Raw genomic sequence first — 25,417 nt, 5'->3', positions numbered from 1 at the left:
AAGTGGCCAACTAATGCCAAGGAAGAGATTCTTTCCCCCTCCACCTCAATTGAATTGAAGGTGGAGAGATCGCCACCACGTGGAGACGCTGCCACATAAAACCTGCTGGCCTCCTATTGGGGTCGGGGGATGGGGGATGGTGGTCCCTCCTTTGGGGGCAATCCATGGCTCCTGGAGGGCGCCCCCTGCAGTGATGGCCATGACCTCGGAAAGACCCCCTGCCACCCTCACTGATAACACCCCACCTCGTCACCAGGGCCTACCTGAATGAAATAAAAACAAGAAATGCTGGAAATACTCAGCAGGTCTGGCAGCATCTGTGGAGAGAGAATCAGAGTTAACGTTTCAGGTCAGTGACCCTTCATCAGAACTGATGAATGACCCAGATGACCACAACCCCTCACCTGTCCCATGGTCTTCATCACTCTTCTCTGCAGGGCCTCCTGCCGTACCAACAGTGGCCACTGCTCCCGGTTAGCCGGTAGCTCTGGATGTGGGAGTTCATCCCTTAAAAGGACGGTGTCCCCGACGGCAGGCAGCTAATTGGCTGCCCGCCGTGAAATACCCAGGGGTCCGATGGAGGACAGAAGTAGTGTCTCCTCCCTTCTTCTGCCCCTCCACTGGAACCCCTGTTGCCGGAATAAAATTTGTCCTATGGACTCTCTCCCGCAGAAGTCATTGCAGTGATCTGTACTAAGAAGCTTTTTATGTTGTCTGATGCAACATAAATGAGATGCGTGAAGTCCAGGTTGTTGAAGATCTCAAACAGGTTCATTAACAGCTCACAAGTATATACAGTGCAGAACTAACTATTTACATGACTTGCCTCTTGGTGTTAGTTACAGAGTGAATCTGGCAAGTAGTTACATGACTACATCTTGGTGCTTTGCTCATTAGTATACTAAAATCTTAAAGGCTATCACTCTTAAAGGCAATCACACATCATGATCAAGAGCAGGAGCCATTCCTTGCTGGAGGAAACTGTGTGTGTGGTGCTCCTACTGCTATGATAGTTGATATTAGCTACTTCAATGCTGTCCATGTATCAACTCTTCCTGTCCTGTAAGGCTTCGTACTAGACCACATTGGGGAGCGTCATAAACATTTATTTATGAAGTTGAACTCGAGGCACCCAAATCTTGATAGAGCTTGGGATATGTTAATGCACTTCTGATGTGTTTAAGTTGAAACGTATTTAAATAAGTTGGCTATTCTTTCTAGAATACCTCATGAGAAAAACTAGCTACGAAGATAAGACATTGCATGAAATAAGGTTATTTAACAAATGGTTAGAAAATGAATGAAAAGATTTTCATGTACTCAAAGATTTACATTAATAATTTAAATGAAGTACCCAGCAGCTATTGAATATACTTAAGAATCACTGTACCTTTTGTAGGAATCTTGAAGTCCTGCTTATGGCTCTGATACTCTAGTATTGAACTGAATGCACCATCCAAACTTCCTTTCCTTTTGTTATTCAAGGGTGAATCCAAAGGTATAGCATTGTCCGACAAGGAACAACTTCCTCTTGGATAAGCTTGGCTTTGCCTAGTCCTGTCAAATTTTGAAAGGCAAGCACATACAAACTTATTACAGTACAAGCAAAAAATACATAGCTATAACTTTCAAGTGTTGACAAGGTTATTTTATGTTCCTCCAATATATTTATTGTGGAATGATAAGGGTAATTTAAATCTAATCTGCCTGGCTGGGAACTGGTGAGAGCGGTTGACACCTAATTTACACCCTGCTTGATTTATGGAATGCACAATTGGGCGGGTGTAAAACTGGTTGCTAGTCTGATCCTGTCAGTTTTCCACTGGGAAGATTAGGTTAAAATTAGTCCTCTCGAGTGTAATTGCATAGCAACAGGTTAATCCATCCATCAGGTCTGTGCAAGTATTTCCTTCATTCCGTGAGTTTTTTTTTCTAATTCCACTCTTTACCTTGCTTCCACATCCTTTAATACCCCTTTATTACCAAACATAAAATGTTATTATGTAGCAATTATCAGATTTTCTTTAAAGAAATTAATAATGGGCTCCTCTGTAGCAGTATTTTGTTGGGGGAGAGAATTCCACATTCGAAAGACGCTCTGCGTAAGGAAGTTTCTACTCTCTCCTTTAATTCTCTTTCTGATTATCTGAAATTTGTATCCTCTTGTTACCACTTACTCTCTCATAGCCAGGCACACCAAAGGGGCATTCCGCTGCGGTTTACAAGTTGTGAGAACGTGGGAAATTGGCCTGACTCCAACGCTGAACCAGACAGCAGCTTGGACCATTAAATGGAGCCTAGAGGGGCACTCCTGCCCCTCTTGGCCCTGCGGAATTCTCCCATAATTGATTTTGAGCCTTTTCTTACTGGCTGTTAGTGGCCCCTTTAAGGGCTGCAGCTTCACCTGCTCATTGCCTGGAAAATCAGTTCTTATTGTCAGCAATCACTAAAAATGTGGAGAATTGAGGCATTTCGCCATCAGTGAAAGGACTGGTCAAAGTCAGTATCAATATGGTTGATAGACTACGAGATTCAGGCACCGCAATTGACCATGTCATTTAGAATTGTAATGTAATAGCCAATCTTTAATCCTTGGTAACGCATTGATATACCCGAGTTCTTAAGTCCAGCTACTTTATCCAAGAACAAGTTTGATCCATAATTCCTGTTAAGAAATATTTGTTTAAATTGTAATCTTTTTGTAGGAAAATCCTATTTGTTCTTGATACAGTAAACTCAACTGAACTGCTCTTAAACAACAGCTATTGTCACTCCACCCCATAAGAATGTTTTGATATTATTAATTTAACAATAACCACACATTTTACTCACTCCAAGAGATATTTAAGCTTTCTCAGCTCTCGGTGAAGCATTTTGTTTTCTTCTTTCAATCCATTGATTTCACTTGCTGCAAAATGACCAACCAAAGGCAAGTAAGATGTGGTGCCATGAAAAACAAGCAGGAAATGTGCCAATCTTGAGATTTTTTACAGTTCTTACTGAGAATAGAAATATGCTGAAGGCTTTGGAGTTGAGAACTTTCAAATTCCTGTTGCTTTTTCCTGGCCAGTTCCTGCGTGACTGTACATCTGTCACATAGACCTGCTCGTAATCTGACACAAAAATATGGTTAGTGTGTTTCACAGGTTTCAACAAAAACACAGTGAAACCCCCATTGTAAAATTAAAAAAAAAAACTTGCATTTATGTAGCCCTTTCATGTCCCAAAATGTTTTACAATGAAGTACTGTTGTAATGGAGGAAATGCAGGAGCCAATCTGTGCACAGCAAGCTCCCACAAGCAGCAATGTGATAATGACCAGATAATCTGTTTTAGTGATGTTGACTGAAGGATAAATATTAGTCAGGACACCAGGGAGAACTGCCCTGTTCTACTTCAAATTGGGGCCATGGGATTTTTTACACCCACTGAGAGAACAGACAGGGCTTCAGTTTCATGTCTTATCTGAAAGACAGGACATCTGACAGTGCAGTACTGCAATGGAGCGTCCACCTTGATTATTTTACTTATGTCTCTGGAATAGGACTCGAACACATAACCTTCTGACTCAGAGGCAAGAATGTTACTCATCTGAGCCACAGCTGACAGAATATCAAAAACAGGGCAAACTCCAGTGAATAATGGAAAGTCTCTGGGGTAGAAATTGGTTATGAGTTGTGTCCTATTTTTTGGGCATATAACAAGTACAGAACATACGAGTGCGACGGTATACATCCAATCTGCGCAGGTGTTGATTCTGCTGCTAAATTCTTGCGGTCCATTTTAAACATGTAACAGGCAGTTGCTTAGGGACCCTATGGTGAAATTAGTCAGCGATCAGCTGCTGCACTCAGGATTTTTCAGCAGCCCCCAGCAATGTAAGGTAAGTTGCAAAAATTATTTTTATAAAATCCCCTTCCTGTGGAGCCAGAAGGAGCTGGAGTGCCTCCCTGACTCCACAGGTGTTGTGATGAAGCATGGAGGTGCACCAGTGGTGGCAACCCACCCTGAGTGTGCTGTCAGGCAAGCTCCCCCACCTGCCAAGAATGAGGAAAATTAATTTCACCACACGAACCAGGTTAACTGCTAAGATGGCCGAATACATAAACAGACATGGTCAGACCAGTTTAGTCACATGACTAACTGACTGTTGTAGTTTTTTGAATTTGAACTTCCAACAGGGAATTAAAAATCAGAAAGCTGTTTGCTCCTGTACTGAAAAAGACCTCTCTTCTGTCTGCTCTCATCTCGCTCTCACCAGCTTCGGAAACCAGTGAAGACATATGAACCCCAAGAGAGAAAAGTCTTCTACAGTGAACAAGGTTTAAGAAGAATACTGGACCCCAACGAAAAGCAAGACTACCTACACTCAGGACCCTACAGTGAGCTGGAAGCACAATAAAAAACCCTCGTCAGAGATTGCTTCAAACCTCTCAATTTTATTTTTTTTCTCTTTTCTGTCTCTATCTGCATGTGTGTATTGCGTGTGCATGCTAGCTTGGGCGCGTCGTATATCTGTAAGGGGTTAACCGAATTAGAGTTTAAGTAAATTTAATAAATTTCACTTTTCTTCTTTAAACCTAAGAACAGTGGCTCAGTGGTTAGCACCGCAGCCTCACAGCTCCAGCGACCCGGGTTCAATTCTGGGTACTGCCTGTGTGGAGTTTGCAAGTTCTCCCTGTGTCTGCGTGGGTTTCCTCCGGGTGCTCCGGTTTCCTCCCACATGCCAAAGACTTGCAGATTGATAGGTTAATTGGCCTTTATAAATTGCCCCTAGTATAGGTAGGTGGTAGGGAAATATAGGGACAGGTGGGGATGTGGTAGGAATATGGGATTAGTGTAGGATTGGTATAAATGGGTGGTTGATGGTCGGCACAGACTCGGTGGGCCGAAGGGCTGTTTCAGTGCTGTATCTGTAAACTAAACTAAACTAAAAACCTGGTGTGTTCATTTCTTTGCCTTATAATTGGAAAGCTGTGATAAAGGATTCACCAAAGGGGGAGCTCAAAACACAGTGTGTTTAAAATTAAACCCTGTTACAATAAGACCAGGTGAAGACAGTAAAAGACCCCGCCTAGACACCTTTCTCACCTGGTCGTAACAGTGCTGATGAGACCAATGGACAAATATAAATGGAATTTAATTTTGTTGGTTAAGGTTGATCTATGTCAGACAGAAGAATAGATCAATGAAAATATTTTGTGCGCAATGCTTTGGTGCATTATAAGTCTGTCAAACAATCTAGAAGATGAATGATAACGGTGGTTCTACTGTAATGTCAGGGTAAGACAAGACTGCATTTAAACTTGTGTTAGTTTTCTTCATTGTCAGCACAGTATCAACTACAAGAAAATCATTTAAAGCACTCCATATATTGACAATGTCGCTTACAGGAACAGAAAACACTGACTTTACCTCTGATATAACATACATTATTCATGGACCCTTTACTCATGGAGAAACTCTATCAAAGACTGTTCTGTAATGTAGCTGTTGCTACAACATGGTTTGTGACTCCCCACAATACTATTAAAGAAAGGGGTTTGGTGTATCTTCCCTTCCATTTCTTAATACTCCAATCTGAGCTTTAAACAAAGGCATTGGCTGAGCAATTCTATAATATAGAAAGCAATTGAGGGCAAATATTCTCACAATGAAGGCAACTTAGGAACATTTATATTGATCATTAATATATGCTTAAAAATAACATTGGCAGTCCTTTAGAATACTAGTGTGCACATAATAGGATAGAAGAATTTGTGTTCTGCCCATAGTTAGCAACACTGAAATCCTGATTTCAGCCAAACCAAACAGGCTGATGCAAACTGAAGGACAATATTTCCCTTTGGATTTATGAATAACTATCTTGTATTTATGCTTGCTATCTATAAATTTTCCAATAAGTGGAAACATTCTCTCGACAGCTACCCTGCCCAACCCATTCAGAATTTCAAAGACCTCTATCAGGTCTCCCCAAGTCTTCTTTTTTTCTCAAGAAAAATGCTCCAACCTATTCAATCATCAACATGTCCCCCTGCTCCCATCCCATCCCATCAACAACAACAACTTGTATTTATATAGCACCTTTAATGTAGTAAAATATCCCAAGGACTTCACAGGAGCATTGAGCAAACAGAGTTGACGCTGAGCCACATAAGTTGACCTAAATCTTGGTCAGAGAGGTAGGTTTTAAGGAGCATGTTCAAGGAGGAGAGAGAGTTCGAGAGGTAGAGAAGTTTATGGGAGGGATGCCTGAGCTTAGGGCCTAGGAAGCTGAAGGCACTGCTGCCAATAATGGAGTGATGAAAGATGCACTCGAGGCTAGAATTGGAGGAGTGCAGACATCTCACAGCATTACATAACTTAAGCAGCACATGAACAGGTCATTTGGCTTTCATAGTCAATACTGGTGGTTATATTCCACATGAGATGTCTTCCATTCCATTTATCTCAGCCTTTCAGCATATCTTTCTATTCCCTTTTCTCTCATGTACTAGTTTCCTTCTGAAAGCATCTAAGCTATTTGCTTCAACCACTTCCTGTGGTAGCTAGTTCAACATTCTAACCACTCTGAATAAAGACATTTCTCCTTATTTCCCTTTGAATTTATTATTAACTATCTTGTATTTATGCTTGCTATGTATAGATTTTCCAACAAGTGGAAATATTCACTCCACTTCTACCCTGCCCAACCCATACAGAATTTTAAAGACCTCCATCAGGTCTCCCCAAGTCTTTTTTTCTAAAGAAAAATGCCCCAACCTAGTCAATCCTTCCCCTTGGCTGTAAGCTCTCAGTTCTGGTACCATCCTTGTAAATCCTCTTTGCATTTTTCTCGTGTGTTTATGCCCTTTTTACAGTATAGAGACCAGAATTGTGCACAGTACTCCAAGTACGATGTGATCAAGATCCTAAACAAGTTTAATATTACTTCATTACTTTTGAATTCTATATCCCTAGAAGTAAATCACAGTACTTTGTTAGCATTTGAATTGCTTTGCTGACCTAGAATGTTGCTTTTAAAGATCTGTTCATCTGTATCCCTAGATCCCTTTGCTCGGCTTACTCCATTCAGTTTCTAATTTTCTAAGGCGTAGGTGACGTTCCTGTTTTTCCTAACAAAGTGCATCACCTCACATTTATCTATATTAACATTCATCTTGAAAGGTTGTAGGGGCTGGAGGAAGTGACAGAAATTCTAGCATCACCTAATAATGAATTTGAACTGGTTTTTGACAAAAGCTTTGGGTTATTCTACCTACCATTTTTCTTCAAAGTAAAGTATATAGGGTAGCTTCCCAAAATCATATTAATTCAACTACCACTGTCCCCTGTTTTCAGTGATTTATTTTAAGGATCTATTATAGCCTGTGTTTGAGGGGTGGATGATTATGGCTTGTGCTGCATGTTTTATGATCATACACTGGGCTCTGCCTGAACTTAATCTAAGCAGTAGGATGGGAATAGAGGGATACGGACCCCGGAAGTGCAGAAGGTTTTAGTTTAGGCAGGCATCAAGATCGGCGCAGGCTTGGAGGGCCGAATGGCCTGTTCCTGTGCTGTACTATTCTTTGTTCTTTGTTTGTTCAATACTGGCACTATAAATCGTTAATACCTGTTCTAGCAGGTGGATGGTCTATTCTTCGTATTTAGCTTCAAGACTGGAAAGATATTTCAATGCAGGTCTATTTTTGCACTAAAGATTTATGATCGTTGGCTCCAAAACACAAACAAACTTTATTTTCTCAACTCACCTAACTTCTAAAGGTGCTTGAGACAGAAAATCTTCAGCTAAAATCAAACTCTTGGAAAAAAAGGTCTCCACCTGATATGGCGACACTTAATTCAAAGGGAAGGGCTATTTACTTTCTCTAGCAAGTTCAAATGTTTGTTTGCATTTACGCATTAAAGTTAACTCACATACCATTTGGTACCCGGAACAAATTTTGGCTTCAAATATTTTGCTTCAAAGCTGTGCATAAAATGTTGTATCACAGCCTGCTTCTTCTTCTTTCAAAGGAAGGTGCCAGGAATTTTCCTCCTGTCTTCTCCTCTGAGCACTAATCTATATTATGACCTGTGGACACCAGTTGTGTTCTGGTTCCTCACTTCTGGTATGTGAGACCAGACAGTATCAGGAGGCTACTCAACAATAGGGGCATCACAACAGAGTGTGGTCCTGTTCTTACCCAATGTCCACACATGTTTGGTTTCCAGCAAAGGTCTCATCAACAACAACTACAACTTGCATTTATATAGCGCCTTTAACATGGTAAAATATCCAAGGATCTTCATAGGAACATTACGAAACAACATTTGACACTGAGCCACATATGAGGTTATCAGGACAGGGACCAAAAGCTTGTTAAAAGAGGGCGATTTTCAGGAGTGCCTTAAAGGAGGAGAGACAGGTAGAGAGTCAGAGTAGTTTGGGGAGGTAATTAGGCCTAGGCAGTTGAAGGCATGGCCATCAATGGTGAAGCAATGAAAATAGCAACCAGGAAGGAAACTTGACTGATATTTTCCACTCAGAATACTGAGACCAATTGTAGCACAATCAAACTATATATTTTATTTGGTGGGTCTCTGAATCATTCTGTAATAAATGTAAGTAAAATATCAACTTAATATACCTTAATATTCAGGTATAAGAAGTAAATTTTGGGATAATTTTAAAGGTTTCAATGCAGTTTAGATGTATTAAAGTTTAAAGGGGTGTCTCAGTTTAGAAGCAAAACAGAAAAAAAAGCTTCAAATGCTTCACCTTTCTGAAAGTTCTACCTACCTGTTTTCCAAATTCTTGATGTTTTCATTCATTATCTTGTGCTGTTCCCTCAGTTGGTGGTTCTTGCTAAACATCTCTTCCAATCTCTGTGCGTCACTGTGTAACATAATAGTGATGTTATACCAGAAGTAAATGAAAAGATTCATATATTAAGGGGTTGATTTGGACAAAATACTAAGGAGATAAAGAAATGGCCAAGTTGGGGTCATAAGCTGCAACAGTGGTTTAGCTCTCGTTTAGAGCAGGACGCCATCTTGGTAAAGGAGTTGAAGCCAGCACTAGTAACAACCGCCTTGAGGATTATTAAGGGACTGATTGACAATTACATTGTCCACCAGCACTCCTGAAAGAGGCTACATGCCATTTTGCTGCAAACAGCTTCATTTTATGATCACTCCTAATAACAACCAGCACAGCGGCGCAGTGGTTAGCACCGCAGCCTCACAGCTCCAGCGACCCAGGTTCAATTCTGGGTACTGCCTGTGTGGAGTTTGCAAGTTCTCCCTGTGTCTGCGTGGGTTTCCTCCGGGTCCTCCCACAGCCAAAAGACTTTGCAGGTTGATAGGTAAATTGGCCATTATAAATTGCCCCTAGTATAGGTAGGTGGAAGGGGAATATAGGGACAGGTGAGGATGTGGTAGGAATATGGGATTAGTGTAGGATTAGTATAAATGGGTGGTTAATGGTCGGCACAGACTCGGTGGGCCGAAGGGCCTGTTTCAGTGCTGTATCTCTAAATCAAAATCTAAATAGGTGTAAAGAATTAATTGCAGAGGATTTCGAATCGTCTTTAAGGTATATCACCTTTTACTATTTACTTGCTGATGAAGATTTGAAGAGGACTTTTGAAACACATTGGGAGACTTTTTGGGGCACTTTGTTAAGACTTCACCAACACACGATCAACATTTATTTTGAAACACATTGGGAGACTTTTTGGGGCACTTTGTTAAGACTTCACCAACACACGATCAACATTTATTTTGAAACACATTGGGAGACTTTTTGGGGCACTTTGATAAGACTTCACCAACACACGATCAACATTTATTCTGAAAATCCTCTGAGGTCTTCACCCAAACAGAGTGAGTGCTGTGTTACTCTACCTAATTGCACACCTTATAGGACAGGGGTCGGAAACCTGCGGCTCCAGAGCCACATGTAGCTCATTGACACATGTGTGGCTCCCAACTTTGATCGATCAAACCCATTTTGATGGTAATTAAATGGCTTGTTTTGTTTTTTAAAATGTTTTATTAACATTGTACTTGAGAGAAAGTATCTTTCAATTAACAACTTTTTTTGTAAAAATCTTTAAAATGTTGTTGAAATATGTGTCTGTCTTGTTTTCTTGTTTTTCATTATTAATAGCATTGAGTAATAGCATTGCAGCTCTTAAGATATGTGTTTATGACTAAATTTACAAAAAAAGGCTTCTCTTGTTATTAAGGTTGCTGACCCCTGTTATAGGAAAAAGGGAGTTACAGGAGTAGAAGATGAGGCCAGGCAGAGCAGCACCCGCTGCTGCAGGAGAAAGGGACAGGAGGGTGAAATGTAGATTGTTTTCCCCTCTATGGGTACAGGACATTCCTCCTCCTCTGGATTTCCTCCACCAGGCTCTGCAGTGCCGCATCCAAAAACCTGTGCACCTTGGGCCCTCAGCCACCCAGAAACCTGCCACTGTCCATTCCATGTGTGTAGTGAAAGTAGGTACATGAAGCCCACATATACTATTCCATGAAAATTGTGTCTAATCTAGAAGAACAAGGGTAGCAGGTGCAGGGGAACACACCACCTGCAAGTTCCCCTCCAAGTCACACAGAATCCTGACTTGAAATTGTCATTGGGTCAAAATCCTGTGTTATGAGTACTTCCATTTTTTTGTTAAAATTTTGAGGACATGGGCTTTAAAACTGAAAAGGATTCCATAGATGCTGCAACATTGTGTGTTTTAAAAAAGAGGTCATCAAAAGGTCTTTTGGACAACAATTACTGGAAAAATCAAGGAGTGCTAAAAAAAAAAAGCTCTTATGGGAAGGTACCTGTCTTCAGAGAATCACCCAGCAGGGTTTTTTTTAACTTGGGCAAAGATGTTTACAAAGAAGTGACAGGTCAAGATTTATAGGGGTCAGGAGACTTGACTCTTGTGACATTGTTTTTGGTTTTGCCTTGGACAGTGAGTTGGTGATATGGACAATGTTAAAAAGACAATTGGAGAAAACTTGCCAAGGGAGCAAACTCTAACTTAGCTTGTTCCATCTCTTTTAAGAAGCCTGCCAACTTTTCCATCTCTTTGAGAAGCTATGAGAAGCAAGAATAAGAAACTGCCTGAAACCCCTGTTGCTGCATTTTTCTGGAAAGCCTGACCTATCTAATCTTCAATGTCCTGAAAAGAACTGTTCTAGGAAGATCCCAGTGACAGCCGTTGACACATATTTGGGATGCCAAACCAAAACAAAGGATATCTGACATCTTTCCATATCTTCTCTTTTTTCTTCAAGAATTAGCAAGTATTTGGCCAAAGCATTCCTTTTGTCTATTTCTTTTGTAATACAGCTCTAAAGCGTAAATCTCTTTTTTTCCCTGTTAACTGGTGTATATGTGTGTGTGTGTGTGAGGGGCTAAGGTAAAACAGGAACTTTTATACTTCAATCTGTGTGTTTATGCTTTGCATCATTACTGGTTAAGACTTGATTTATAATAAACTGATAATTTTAGTGTTTATTAAAGAAACCTAGTTGGTGCATTTTATTCTGGGATAAAAATAGAGTCTATGATTGACCGTTTTGGTAACTGGGGAAAACTTTAAATATATGTTGTGACCTGTGGAGAAATGGAACTAGAAAAACAGTGCACTCTTCCTGCCTTGGTCGTAAGACCTGGAACTCCATCCCTAACAACACTGTGAGTGCACCTACATCACACAGACTGCAGCGGTTCAAGAAGTTGGCTTACCACCACCATGCCAGCACAGCCCACATCCCACCTGCATGTGGCAAATCCAGCTATGCAGCTGGGTATGATAATAGCATTACTGTATGCATTAGCTGTTGTGTATCCTATCTTTAGCTTTGGATGGAAAACAGATTATTTAAAAAAAACCTGAGATTCAAAAGAACCACAATGCAAGCTAATTGTTACTGTAGGCGGATTGTGCAAATAAATTACTAAGTGTTACATAGTGTTTCTCGCACAGAAACAGGCCAGTCAGCTCAACAGGTCCTTGCCAGCCTCCTTATGCACCACACCAGCCTCCTCCCACCCTTTTTCATCTAACCCCATCAACATGTTCTTCTATTCCTTTCCCCCTCATGTGTTTATCTAATTTCCCTTTAAATGCATCAATCTATGCTAGTCACCTCAATTACTCCTCGTGGTAGCCAGTTTCACTTTCTCACACTCTCCAGATAAAGAAGTTTCTCCTGAATTCCCTATTGGATTTATTAGTAACTACCTTATATTTATGACCCTTAGTATTGTTCTCACCCACATGCAGAAGCATCTTCTCTACATTGACAGGATGCAGAGCTGGGCTGAGAAGTGGCAGATGGAGTTCAGCCTGGAAAAGTGTGAAGTGATTCATTTTGGAAGGTCGAATTTGAATGCAGAATACAGGCTTAAAGACAGGATTCTTGGTAGTGTGGAGGAACAGAGGGATCTTGGGGTCCATGTCCATAGATCGCTCAAAGTTGCCACCCAAGTTGATAGGGTTGTTAAGAAGGCGTATGGTGTGTTGGCTTTCATTAACAGGGGGATTGAGTTTAAGAGCCGCGAGGTTATGCTGCAGCTCTATAAGGCCCTGGTTCGTCCACACTTGGAATATTGTGTTCAGTTCTGGTCGCCTCATTATAGGAAGGATGTGGAAGCTTTAGAGAGGGTGCAGGGGAGATTTACCAGGATGCTGCCTGGACTGGAGGGCATGTCCTACGAAGAAAGATTGAGGGAGCTAGGGCTTTTCTCATTGGAGCAAAGAAGGATGAGAGGTGACTTGATAGAGGGGTACAAGATGATGAGAGGCATAGATAGAGTGGATAGTCAGAGACTTTTTCCCAGGGTGGAAAGGGCTATCACCAGGGGGCATAATTTTAGGGTGACTGGAGGAAGGTTTCGGGAGATGCCAGAGGTAGGTTCTTTACACAGAGAGTGGTGGGTGCGTGGAATGCCCTGCCAGCGGTGGTGGTAGAAGCAGATACGTTAGGGGCATTTAAGCGACTCTTGGATAGGTACATGGATGATAGTAGAATGAAGGGTAGGTAGTTACTTAGATCTTAGAGTAGGTTAAAGGTTCGGCACAACATCGTGGGCCGAAGGGCCTGTACTGTGCTGTACTGTTCTATGTTCTATGTTCTATGTTCTATGTTCTATCTACCCTTCATTTATACGGTATCTTTAATGTAGTAAAACATCCAAATTTGCTTCAAGAAGCATTTTCAACCAAAATTTGATACTGAGCCATATAAGGAGATATTAGGACAGGTGACCCAAAGCTTGTTCAAAGGGGTAGGTTTTCAGGAGTGTCTTAAATGAGGAGAGAGCTGTAGCGAAGTTTCATCATCTAAAGGTTAACTATCAGGTCTCCCCCCGGTCTTCTCTTTTTTAGAGACCAGAGCCACAGTTTCATCATTCTTTCCTGTTAGGCATAATGATTCAGTTCTGGTCTCATTCTACTACATCATTTTTGCACCTTCTTCAGTACCTTCACATGCATTTTGCAATATAGCGACCAGGGCTGGATTTTCAAATAGGGTTGGGGAACTTGACACTCCGATAATTTGCGGGTCCCGATCCCACGCTGTGTCTGCATCGCTCATGAGATATAATCTTCAAATGCTAATACCTTAATTGGGCCAGAGGCGAGTTTGGCACCCAATTAGTGGCGCCGAGCTCTGCAAGGAGCCTGTTGGAGCAGGAGCCTCAAAGGCAGATGGCAGCCGTGACAGGACCTGTCACTGTCTTTAACAGGAAAGGAGGCAGCAAGTTGGAGGGCCACAAGCCTCAGCACATACAGAAACAGCCAAACGGCCAGGCAAATGGCACAGTGCCTGAGCTTTCAGCGATACATTTGAAGGCAAAAATTCTTCCGTTCCCGAAAAAAGCTCTGCAGCTCCCCACATTGAACCTGACAGCTGTGCATTAACAGGCACCAAACTGTTTGGGTTTGGCAATTCCTGCTTTGAAAATTGCCTCCTTTCCCTGCCTGGCCCTTTAACAAGCTCCTCAAGGAGTTTAACTGGCCGTTAATTGGAGGCGAGCGGGTTCCCTATCCCCCCAACCCCCTCTCCCTTTGAAAATTGCATCACAGTCTGGAGGCGCAGGGTCCAGTCACACCCTCCGGGAATGCAATTTTCAATGCGTGCATACACCCCCGGTCACCCTCTTTTGCAATTGAAAATCCACCTTCAGAACTCATCATTGTACCCCAAGTGTGGTCTAACCAAGGTTCTATACAAGTTTACCATTACAATGAATTAAATAGCAAATTAAATAAAAGGCATATTGTTTACTGAATGCATGCACTGTCTTCTTATAGTTAGTGATTTGCCTTAGTTTCTTTGCAGCAATAGAATCACTTTTGCTTGCAAGGGCAATTTGGGATGGGCAATATACTGGCCTTGTCAGCGATGCCCATATCCCACGAACAAATAAAAAAAATATACAATTATATTTCTAATTGCTCTCTCTAATCATGTAGACTGCCCCCTTGATGATTAAATATATTTCTTTGTAATACACTTTTGCACGACTCCAAAAAATCCCTCTATACGTGATATTACATCATGTGATAAATGTGATTCTGCACTGAGCTGTGTTAACACTGAATCATTCGGTTTGGTATTATTGCATTAAGATATCAGTTAGGGGAAGAGATCTCTTGGACAAGAAAAAAGTAGCAGAATAAAACCGTAGCACCAACACTGTACAGCTATTAGACACACAATTCACCAATATAAATAGAAAACTAGGGGCATATGGTTGTGGAGGATAAAGATACAGCAATTAAATAAAAATGCTGTCAGGTGGAAATGAGAATACAGTTGTACTCATGATAATTGAGAGCAATAACTTTAGAAAAGGAGTTAGTTCTGAAAAAAGTAACAGAGTTAAAAAAACAAACAAAACTCAAAGTCACTGAGTCCTGATGGTATGAACTCTAGGCTGCTGACAGAAGTTAGAGGGTAGAGAGCAGAGGCTCTGACCATAATTTTTCAATCCTCCATAGATCTGCAAATAGTGGGACTGGAGGGTAGATTATATAACACCTCTGTTCAACAAGGATAAATCAAGTATCTAAAGGCCAGTTAGTCCACTGTCAGTTGTGGAAAACATTTAACATTTATCATTCAAGATCAGATTTGTGCACATTTAGAGATGCATGGGATAATCAACAATGGCCACTACGGATTTATTAAAGGAAAGTCATATTTAATAAATGTCATTGTTTTTTAAAGAAACAGCTATTTATACAGTCAAAGGGAATGCAGTTAATATAGAGTCAGGTTTTACTTTTTTGCACCGAGTCATAAAAGATTTTCCCTCCCTCCCTCACCACCCCACCTCACAAGTAGTTTAAGTCTTTGCCCCCTGGTCTATTTACCCTTTCCACAAGGACATAGGTGCACCTCCAGTTTAGGTGAAGGCCATTCGAAATGTACAGCCTTATTAGGCTTATCAGTCCAAACCTGAGTGCTGGCTAGGTCCTGTGAGCATGGGGTGTATCATTATTGAAGGAGTTGTGAATGGAGCTAAACACTGTGCAATTGTTGGTCAATAGCCTCACTCCTGACCACATGATGGAGGAAGATGACTGATTAAATAGCTGAAGATGGTTGGACTAAGACGGCTTCTCAGAGGAACTGCTGCAGCGCTGTCCTGGAGCTGCGATATTTGACCTCGGGACACTTGTGTAACTTTTCACGTTGTTGGGAAGATGCCAGTGCACTGAAACAACTTGACTAAGGGAATGGCATGACTTTTCTTTTGTAAATCCATGCGAAGCCTGACCAATTAGTTTCTATCTTCACATATGGTCTACCAGCTTATACTTCATGTTTGATTTGCATATTTTCCTCTTCCTCCAGCGGTTTCTCCTCCTTTGAGCAGGGGTAGGCGGTGGTGTAGTGGTATTATCACTGGACTAGTAACCCAGAGACCCAGGGTATTTCTCCACAGCGGAAGGTAGAATTTGAATTTAATTAATAAATCTGGAATTAAAAGCTAGTCTAATGATGGCCACGAAACCATTGTCGATTGTTGTAAAAACCCATCTGGTTCACTAATGTCCTTTAGGGAAGGAAATCTGCTGTCCTTACCTGGTCTGGCCGACATGTGACTCCAGACCCACAGCAATGTCGTTAACTCTTGCATGCCCTCTGAAATGGCCTAGCAAGCCACTCAGTTGTACCTAACCGCTACAAAGTTAATAAAAAGGAATAAAACCGGACGGACCACCCGGCATCGATCTAGGCACCGGAAACAACAACGGCAAACCCAGCCCTGTCGACCCTGCAAAGTCCTCCTTACTAACATCTGGGGGCTTGTGCCAAAGTTGGGAGAGCTGTCCCACAGACGAGTCAAGCAACAGCCTGACATAGTCATACTCACGGAATCATACCTTACAGACAAGGTCCCAGACACTGCAATTACTATCTCTGGGTATGTCCTGTCCCACCGGCAGGACAGACCCAGCAGAGGTGGTGGCACAGTGGTATACAGTAGGGAGGGAGTTGCCCTGGGAGTCCTCAACTTCGACTCCGGACCCCATGAAGTCGCATGGCATCAGGCCAAACTTGGGCAAGGTAACCTCCTACTGATTACCACTTACCACCCTCCCTCAGCTGATGACTCAGTACTCCGCCATGTTGAACACCACTTGGAGGAAGCACTGTGGGTGGCAAGGGCACAAAATGTACTCTGGGTGGGGGACTTCAATGTCCATCACCAAGAGTGGCTCGGTAGCACCACTACTGACCTAGCTGGCCGAGTCCTAAAGGACATAGCTGCTAGACTGGGTCTGCGACAGGTGGTGGGGGAACCAACACGAGAGAAAAACATACTTGACCTCGTCCTCACCAATCTGCCTGCTGCAGATGCTTCTGTCCATGACTGTATTGGTAGGAGTGACCACCGCACAGTCCTTGTGGTGACGAAGTCCCGCCTTCACATTGCGGATACCGTCCATCGTGTTGTGTGGCACTATCACCGTGCTAAATGGGATAGATTTCGAACAGATCTAGCAATGCAAAACTGGGCATCCATGAGGCGCTGTGGGCCATCAGCAGCAGCAGAATTGTACTCAACCACAATCTGTAACCTCATGGCCTGGCATGTCCCCCACTCTACCATTACCATCAAGCCAGGAGACCAACCCTGGTTCAATGAAGAGGGCAGGAGGGCATGCCAGGAGCAGCACCAGGCATACCTCAAAATGAGGTGTCAACCTGGTGAAGCTACAACACAGGACTATCTGCATGCCAAACTGCGAAAGCAGTATGCGATAGACAGAGCTAAGTGATCCCATAACCAACGGATCAGATCTAAGCTCTGCAGTCTTGCCACATCCAGCCGTGAATGGTGGTGGACAATTAAACAACTAATTGGAGGAGGTGGCTCCACAAATATCCCCATCCTCAATGATGGGGGAGCCCAGCACATCAGTGTGGAAGATAAGGCTGAAGCATTTGCAACAATCTTCTGCCAGAAGTGCCAAGTTGATGATCCATCTCGGCCATCTCCTGAAGTCCCCAGCATCATAGATGCCAGACTTCAGCCAATTCGATTCACTCCGTGTGATATCAAGAAACGACTGAAGGCACTGGATACTGCAAAAGCTATGGGCCCTGACAATATTCTGGCAATGGTACTGAAGACCTGTGCTCCAGAACATGCCGCGCCCCTAGCCAAGCTGTTCCAGTACAGCTACAACACTGGCATCTACCCTGCAATTTGGAAAATTGCCCAGGTATGTCCTGTACACAAAAAGCAGGACAAATCCAACCCAGCCAATTACCGCCCCATCAGCCTACTCTCTATCATCAGTAAAGTGATGGAAGGTGTCATCAACAGTTCCATCAAGCAGCACTTGCTTAGCAATAACCTGCTCAGTGACGCTACGTTTGGGTTCCGCCAGGGCCACTCAGCTCCTGACCTCATTACAGCCTTGGTTCAAACATGGACAAAAGAGCTGAACTCAAGAGGTGAGGTGAGAGTGGCTGCCCTTGACATCAAGGCAGCATTTGACCGAGTATGGCATCAAGGAGCCCTAGCAAAACTGAGGTCAATGGGAATCAGGGGGAAAACCCTCCGCTGGCTGGAGTCATACCTAGTGCAAAGGAAGATGGTTGTGCTTGTTGGAGGTCAATCATCTGAGCTCCAGGACATCACTGCTGGTGTTCCTCAGGGTAGTGTCCTAGGCCCAACTCTCTTCAGCTGCTTCATCAATGACCTTCCTTCAATCATAAGGTCAGAAGTGGGGATGTTTGTGGATTATTGCACAATGTTCAGCACCATTTGTGACTCCTCAGATACTGAAGCAGTCCGTGTCGAAATGCAGCAAGACCTGGACAATATCCTGGCTTGGGCTGATAAGTGGCAAGTAACATTCGTGCCACACAAGTGCCAGGCAATGACCATCTCCAACAAGAGAGAATCTAACCATCTCCCCTTGACATTCAGCGGCATTACCATTGCTGAATCCCCCACTATCAACATCCGAGGGGCTACCATTGACCAGAAACTGAACTGGAGTAGCCATATAAATACCGTGGCTACAAGAGCAGGTCAGAGGCTAGGAATCCTGAGGCGAGTAACTCACCTCCTGACTCCCCAAAGCCTGTCCACAATCTACAAGGCACAAGTCAGGAGTGTGATGGAATACTCTCTACTTGCCTGGATGGGTGCAGCTCCAACAACACTCAAGAAGCTCGACACCATCCAGGACAAAGCAGCCCGCTTGATTGACACCCCATCTACAAACATTCACTCCCTCCACCACCGACGCACAGTGGTAGCAATGTGTACCATCTACAAGATGCACTGCAGCAATGCACCAAGGCTCCTTCGACAGCACCTTCCAAACCTGCGACCCATACCAACTAGAAGGATAAGCGCAGCATATATATGGGAACACCACCACCTGCAAGTTCCCCCCAAGTCACACACCATCCTGACTTGGAACTATATCGCTGTTCCTTCACTGTCGCTGGGTCAAAATCCTGGAACTCCCTTCCTAACAGCACTGTGGGTATACCTACCCCAAATGGACTGCGGCGGTTCAAGAAGGCAGCTCACCACCACCTTCTCAAGGGCAATTAGGGATGGGCAATAAATGCTGGCCTGGCCAGTGTCGCCCATATCCCATGAATGAATAGAAAAAAAAACCCCCTGTTCCCTATCATTCCTCAAAATCCTCATTGTCTATGTCTACCACAAACACCTGAAGTTCCTCCCCAGAGTTTCCTCCCTTCCCACTTTGGGACATCTCTGCATCAAATGATTCTTCACTATTGGTGATTTGAATTGTCACCTTAATTTCTCTTGCTGTCTATGCTTTGGATTCACCTCTGTCCTGTCCTCTCTAAACCTTGATTTTCATAGAAACTCCCCAACCAATGAGCATCCCATCAATCTCACTATTTCCTGTGGTCTACTTGTTTCCGTGGTTACCATCACTGGCAAGGCCATTTCCAATTTTTTTTGCATCCCCCCTTTCAATTTTACCTCCAACAACATTCAACCTTGGGAATAAAACTGTCCTTCCTCCTTTTCCCCAACCCACTTAACAACAACATTTTCTAACTCCCAACTGCCTAACCTTCAGTCCTCTATCCCACTATTTATAGTGGTGCCTGCAGTTCCATAGGTCCAACTCTCTGGACTCCTTTCCCCAAACCCTCCCACCTCTCCATCCTTCACCTCTTCTTTCAAACCGTCCTTAAAACTCTGCTGAAGTCTTTGGTCATGCCAGGTAATCTTTCTCTCCCTTTGGTTCTGCATCCATTTTTCATTACAGCTCCAAGAACCTAAAACCCTACTCTCTACACTACAATCTTGGTCACACATTTTTATCTTGTATTTTACGTATATCTTTGCTTCTGCACGTGGCACTGACAGTATTTTGGTGTATACTATCATGTCTGAATGATGCCAGAGTTGGGGACCTATAATTGTAAGGAGTGACTGTTTCTACTGGAGCAGAGGAGGCTAAGAAGAATTTTAATACAGGCTTTTTAAAGTAAAGACCCATTTTGTTAGAGTGAATAGGGAATGATTATTAGCTCTATTTGTGGAGGTTGTCATGAATTTAAAATTGTCACTGAGGGTAAAGAAAAAGTTCAGAAGAAATTTCTTTGTGCTGAGGCTCGTTGGGACATAGAGATATCGATTAAGGCAGAGACTATTTTAAGGAAAAATATTTGAAGCAAAGAGGAAGATACAGGGCAAAGAGGGCAGCAGAATTAGTTTGGATTACCCTTGCAAATTGCCAATACAGATACGGTGGGCCAAATGACCTCCTTCCGCGTTGTAAGCTTCTTTGGTTCTATGCAGCTCACTGTAGAAAAATGTGTAGTGATACATTTTGCAAGTAAGAATAGAGAAAGGAAATCCATTTTAAATGGAATAGTGGATGAGTGGACTGTGGTGACTGATATACAGGTCATTCAAGGTGGACATGCAAATAAGCCAGGCCATATAAAAAACAAATGTAAATTTTGGCTTTGTACCAAGAGGCATGGAATGCAAATGCAAGGAGGTAAGGATTAACTTATACTAGACCTTGGTAATGTCATATTTGCAGTATTGTGTACAGTTTTGGGCAGCCCATCAATGAAGGATATAGAAGCAATGGAAAAGATGCACTAAATTGCACTAGAATGTTCCCGGGGTGGTCATAGTTATGCCAAGAGATTTGTGACTTTACATTTTTATCATTAAAACTGAAAAGATTAAGGGGTAACCAGATTGTGTGTTCAAGATTCGGAACGGTAAATAATAATGGATTTTTTCTACTGACCAATGATTTGGTAACAAAAGGGAACAACTTTAAGATAATCACAACTCATCAGGATATTGAATTTATACATGAAGAAAATGCAATCAAAAACATAACGTGCTGTACTCACAGACATCGTTCCATGTTTAATTCAGTTAACTTTGCGTACAGTCCTAAACAGTAAAGGTAAAAGTTTAACCAGGAGGAAAAAAAAACTTTAGAAACAATCTAGTCATTGTTAGCATTCTCACATAGCTTTCCTGAGAGGATGTGACTGTTCTGTGTTAGAATAAATTTTGCAAATATGCGTACTTGCCAAATACTTCAAGTGAAGATAAAAGATAACCCTACCATTACATTTTATATTTAACTGTGGTTGTTTAAAGCAAATACATTTACAATGTAAAGGAATACATGGAACTGCTAACATTTTTGATAATTTATGTACCTTGCACTTCTTGATCATGCAGTTCCCTGAGCTTTGCCCAGACATCTGTAAAGTTGTCCATAGTCATTTCTCACTCCCCTGACGTGATTAGGTTGAGCTTTGACTCCTGCTATATAGGTACACAAACGTATAAACTTTAACCAAGGTGGAAACATTTTTATTGTTCTTACAGTAACAAGTTTTAAAGTAGCAAAACATCTCATGGTGCCTCATAGGGCTGTAATTGAACAAAAAATGAAACAGAGCCAAAGAAGGATACCTATAACTTCGTCAAAGAGGTAGGTTCTAAGGAGTGTCTTAAAGGAGGAGAGAGATATGGACAGGGAGAGACCTTTTGAGAAGGAATTATTGTGTTTAGAACCATGACGCTGAAAGCACGGACATCAATGATAGGGCAAAGGAAGTGGGTGATGAACAAATGGTCAGAGTTAGAGGGGTCCCTCTCAGTCTTCACCTGGTCTTACTGTAACAGGGTTTTATTTTCAAACACACAGTGTTTTTAGTTCCCCCTTGGTGAATTCTTGTTCACCGTTTTCCAATTATAAGGCAAAGAAACCAGCATAACAGGTTTTCTCAGGTTTAAAGAAGAAAACTGAAATTTATTAAACTTAAACTCTAATTCGGTTAATGCCTACAGATACACAATGTGCCCACGCTAGCATGCATATGTGATACATACATGCAGATAGGGACAGAAAAGAGCAGAAGATAAATAAAGTTGAAAAGTTTGAGGCAATCTCTGAGGAGGGTTTTTTGTTACTGTGCTTCGAGCTTGCTGTAGAGTCCTTGCTTGTATGTAGATCTTGCTTTTCATTGGGGCCCAGTATTCTTCTTAAACCTTGTTCGCTGTAGGGGACTTTTCTCTCTTGGGGTTCATGTGTCTTCAGTGGGTTTTGGAGTTCCATGAAAAAGAGATGGGAGCAGACAGGAGAGGCTGTGGTGAGCCAGCCAGGAGAGATCTTTTCAGTCCAGGAGCAAACAGTTTTCTCTCGACTGTCAATTCAAACTGTACAATTCAGAAAAATACCCAGACTGCCAAGCAGGTTAGTCATGTGACTAACTGGTTTGACCGCATCTGTTTGTGGATTGTATTGGAGCAGGGAATAGCTCCTTTGTTCCAAGTACTGTCTGCTAATATGCAAACATGTCTTTCCAGCCAGGGGCCTGGTAACCCGTTGTCACAGGCCTTCTCTTCCTCCCAGCAACAATTTGCAATTTAATGTCAATGTGGCAAAATTTATGTGCCTCATTCTTGGCAGGTGGGGGCCTGCATGACAGGTATAGGTATTACAAGTAGTGTTTATGGGAGCATTTTAGGAATAATAGTCACACATTCTTACAACTGTGGGTGTGATCTGTATTGAACCAATTTCACAATTTGAAGAAAAATAATTTTCGTTCAGTGAGTTTAATTCCCTCTGCAATTGTCCACATTTACATCAATTACTGGCTGTGCTTTTTTCAAGTGAAGTCATTGTCCTGTTTATTTTAAAGAGCTTAATGTTTGTGTTAACATAGCATAGGCTGAAAGTTATATAATTGCTTGAACAGACATAAAAATAGTGCTTAGATGGGATTAAGCCCAAGCATATTATATGTGTCAACTGAAATTACAGTGAATGTTTTTGTGTTTCAGTCCAGAAGAAACCTGAATAAACACAAGGGCTGCAGCCGTTATATAATATTACATACCGTCCAGGTTAAGAAATCATTGGTCAGAAAATTTCTATAGAAAAGTACAAATGGCTGAACAACATCACAGAACACGTCCTTTCGCCAGATGTTGCATTGGGAATAGGTCTGCATGAAGTGCAGGAAAGGAAGTTGCCTTGTTTTGGACTCCAGGCCATCCCCTTTTAAGTAAGTGAAGGCGGGGGGGGGGGGGGGGGGGGTGGGAGGGGGGAGGGTTGGTGGGGAAGAGAACAAAAGGGAAGGTGTGTAACAGTGCAAAGGGCAGGAGAGATTAAATAACAAAGCTCTCATGGGACAAAGGCAAAGAGCATGTTAATGCTTGTGGTGGAAGACAAAGCGTTAGACTAGGGACAGTGTTAATGGCGGAGTAATGAGCAACTCTGTCCACATGGAAAAGCAGGCACATGATTAAAAAATAAAATAAAATAATTAAGAAAAGAAAAATAGGCCAGTCATGCTCTGAAATTGTTGAACTCAATGTTCAGTCTGCAAGGCTGTAGAGTGCCTCATCGAAAGATCAAGTGCTGCTCCTCAAGCTTGCGTTGATGATCACTGGAATACTGCAGCAGGCCAAGGACAGAAATGTGGGCATGAGAGCAGGGGGAAATGTTGAAATGACAAGCAAATGGAAGATCGGGGTCATGCTTTTGGACTGAGCAGAGGTGTTTCGCAAAGCGGTCACCCAATCTGCGTTTGGTCTCCCCAATGTAGAGGTAACCGCATTGTGAGCAGTGATTACAGTATACTAAATTGAAGGAAGTACAAGTAAATCACTGCTTCACTGGAAGGAGTGCTGGGGCCTTGGATGGTGAGGACAGAGAAGGTAAAAGGGCAGGTATTATACCTCCTGCGATTGCATGGGAAGGTGCCATGGGAAGGGGACAAGGTGTCACGGAGGGAATAATCCCCTCAGAATGCTGACAGGGGAGGGAAAGGGAAGATGTGTTTTGTGGTGGCATCATGCTGGAGGTGGTGGAAATGCAGAGGATGATCCATTGGATATGGAGGCTGGTCGGGTGGAAAGTGAGGACAAGGGGAAACCTGTCGCGGTTGTGCGAGGGAGCGGAAGCGGTGAGGGCATGAAATAGGTCGGACACGGTTGAGGACCCTGTCAACCACATTGGGGGGAATCAGAAATGCTGTCGAGGAAGTTTGCATGATCAGAACAGATGCGTTGGAGACACAAAACAGGAGACTGGGATGGAATCCTTACAGGAAGCAGGGTGTGAGAAAGTGTAGTCAAGGTGGCTGTGGGAGTTGCTCTTTGCCTTTGTCCCATGACAGCTTTGTTATTTAATCTCTCCTGCCCTCTGCACTGTCACACACCTTCCCTTTTGTTCTCTTCCCCATTAACCCGCATCACCCCCCACACCCTCACTTGCTTAAAACCTAATTCTTTCCTAACTTTTGCCAATTCTGATGAAAGGCCACAGACCCGAAACATTAATTCTGCTTTTCTCTCCACAGATGCTGCCTGACCTGCTGAATATTCCCAGTACTTTCTGTTCTTATTTTAGCGAATATAAATAACAGATAGTCTCTTAAATTGAAAACAGTGCAGAGTTTTAAAGCAAAAGAAAAGCAGAAATATGGATACCAAATTTCCCAGCATGAACTGGAAGGCCTTGGAAATCCTATCCGAGTTCCAACTGTTCAAACAAAGAATGCAGTCATTCTTCACAGACTAAATAACTGTAGAACCAGAAAAATAGGATGTAAAAATACTGATAGCAGTTGGAAATGAGGGATTACAAAGAATCAACACCTCTGGACTATCTGACGAGGACCAGAAAGATCCCACAAAGATATGGAAAGTGCGAGAAGACCAGCTCTGATTATGAGTGAATTTTAGAATTCACTGCCTGGAATTGGCAACAGTCACAAGAATCAACGGACCAGTTCATCAGCAGATGCCATAGTAAAAGCAACGAATGCGACTTCTCAGCTGTCGGACTGAATATTGGAGCTAGTGATTTTACCGACACCAATTGAAGCATTTCAGAAAGACCTCTTGGGGAGAAAGAAAGGTCACAGCATTGAAGCACTGCTGGAAGATGGCAGGAAATACAAAGCCATTGTAGCTGGACAACAGCACCTGCAAGCACCAGGTGCAGCCAACAATATCGGCACCATAACCAGATCGAAAAGAGCAAGCAAGATGTGTGGTGAGTGCACTCACGGCGAAATTGCCCTGCATTTCAAGATCTGGGAAAGTTGTGCAGTGCAAATGGACACTGGACGCCCCCATGCAAGAAATCTGGCTCCAAAGATGCAGTCAGAAGTCACAGTAGGGTGCAAACAAGCAGATGGCAGGCACAGCAACAGGGCAACAGCAGCAAAGAAAACGCCAGAGACCTGCGTGAATGCAAGCCGATACATGAAGCCACCAGCGAAACAGACCTGAGACAAGACCCAGAAAGGATTGATTCTCAGCCAGAAGGCGATCAGGCATTCCACATTGTGAACCTAACACATCATGTTGATAAAGTCAAACAACTGGAAG

General features: G+C 42.7%; 1 protein-coding gene across 2 annotated transcripts in view; it reads right to left on the bottom strand.

The window, feature by feature from the left end:
• rbbp8l (retinoblastoma binding protein 8-like) overlaps positions 1–25,417 on the bottom strand; it is a 248,093-nt gene that overhangs the window by 70,371 nt on the left and 152,305 nt on the right. For both annotated transcript variants that reach the window (XM_068048838.1, XM_068048837.1), the window contains exons 4-9: positions 21,223–21,331; positions 20,905–20,947; positions 8,786–8,881; positions 3,001–3,113; positions 2,833–2,908; positions 1,391–1,557 (exon numbers count right to left, since the gene is read on the bottom strand). In XM_068048838.1, coding sequence (XP_067904939.1) covers positions 1,391–1,557; positions 2,833–2,908; positions 3,001–3,113; positions 8,786–8,881; positions 20,905–20,947; positions 21,223–21,289 — 562 coding nt within the window. In that variant the 5' untranslated portion in view covers positions 21,290–21,331. The remainder of the gene's footprint in view (positions 1–1,390; positions 1,558–2,832; positions 2,909–3,000; positions 3,114–8,785; positions 8,882–20,904; positions 20,948–21,222; positions 21,332–25,417) is intronic.

Source organism: Heterodontus francisci, chromosome 16, assembly GCF_036365525.1.
Source record: "Heterodontus francisci isolate sHetFra1 chromosome 16, sHetFra1.hap1, whole genome shotgun sequence".
Lineage (NCBI taxonomy): Eukaryota > Metazoa > Chordata > Chondrichthyes > Heterodontiformes > Heterodontidae > Heterodontus > Heterodontus francisci.
The sequence above is the reverse complement of the archived record's forward strand: the minus strand, read 5'-3'. Positions and strand labels throughout refer to the sequence as shown.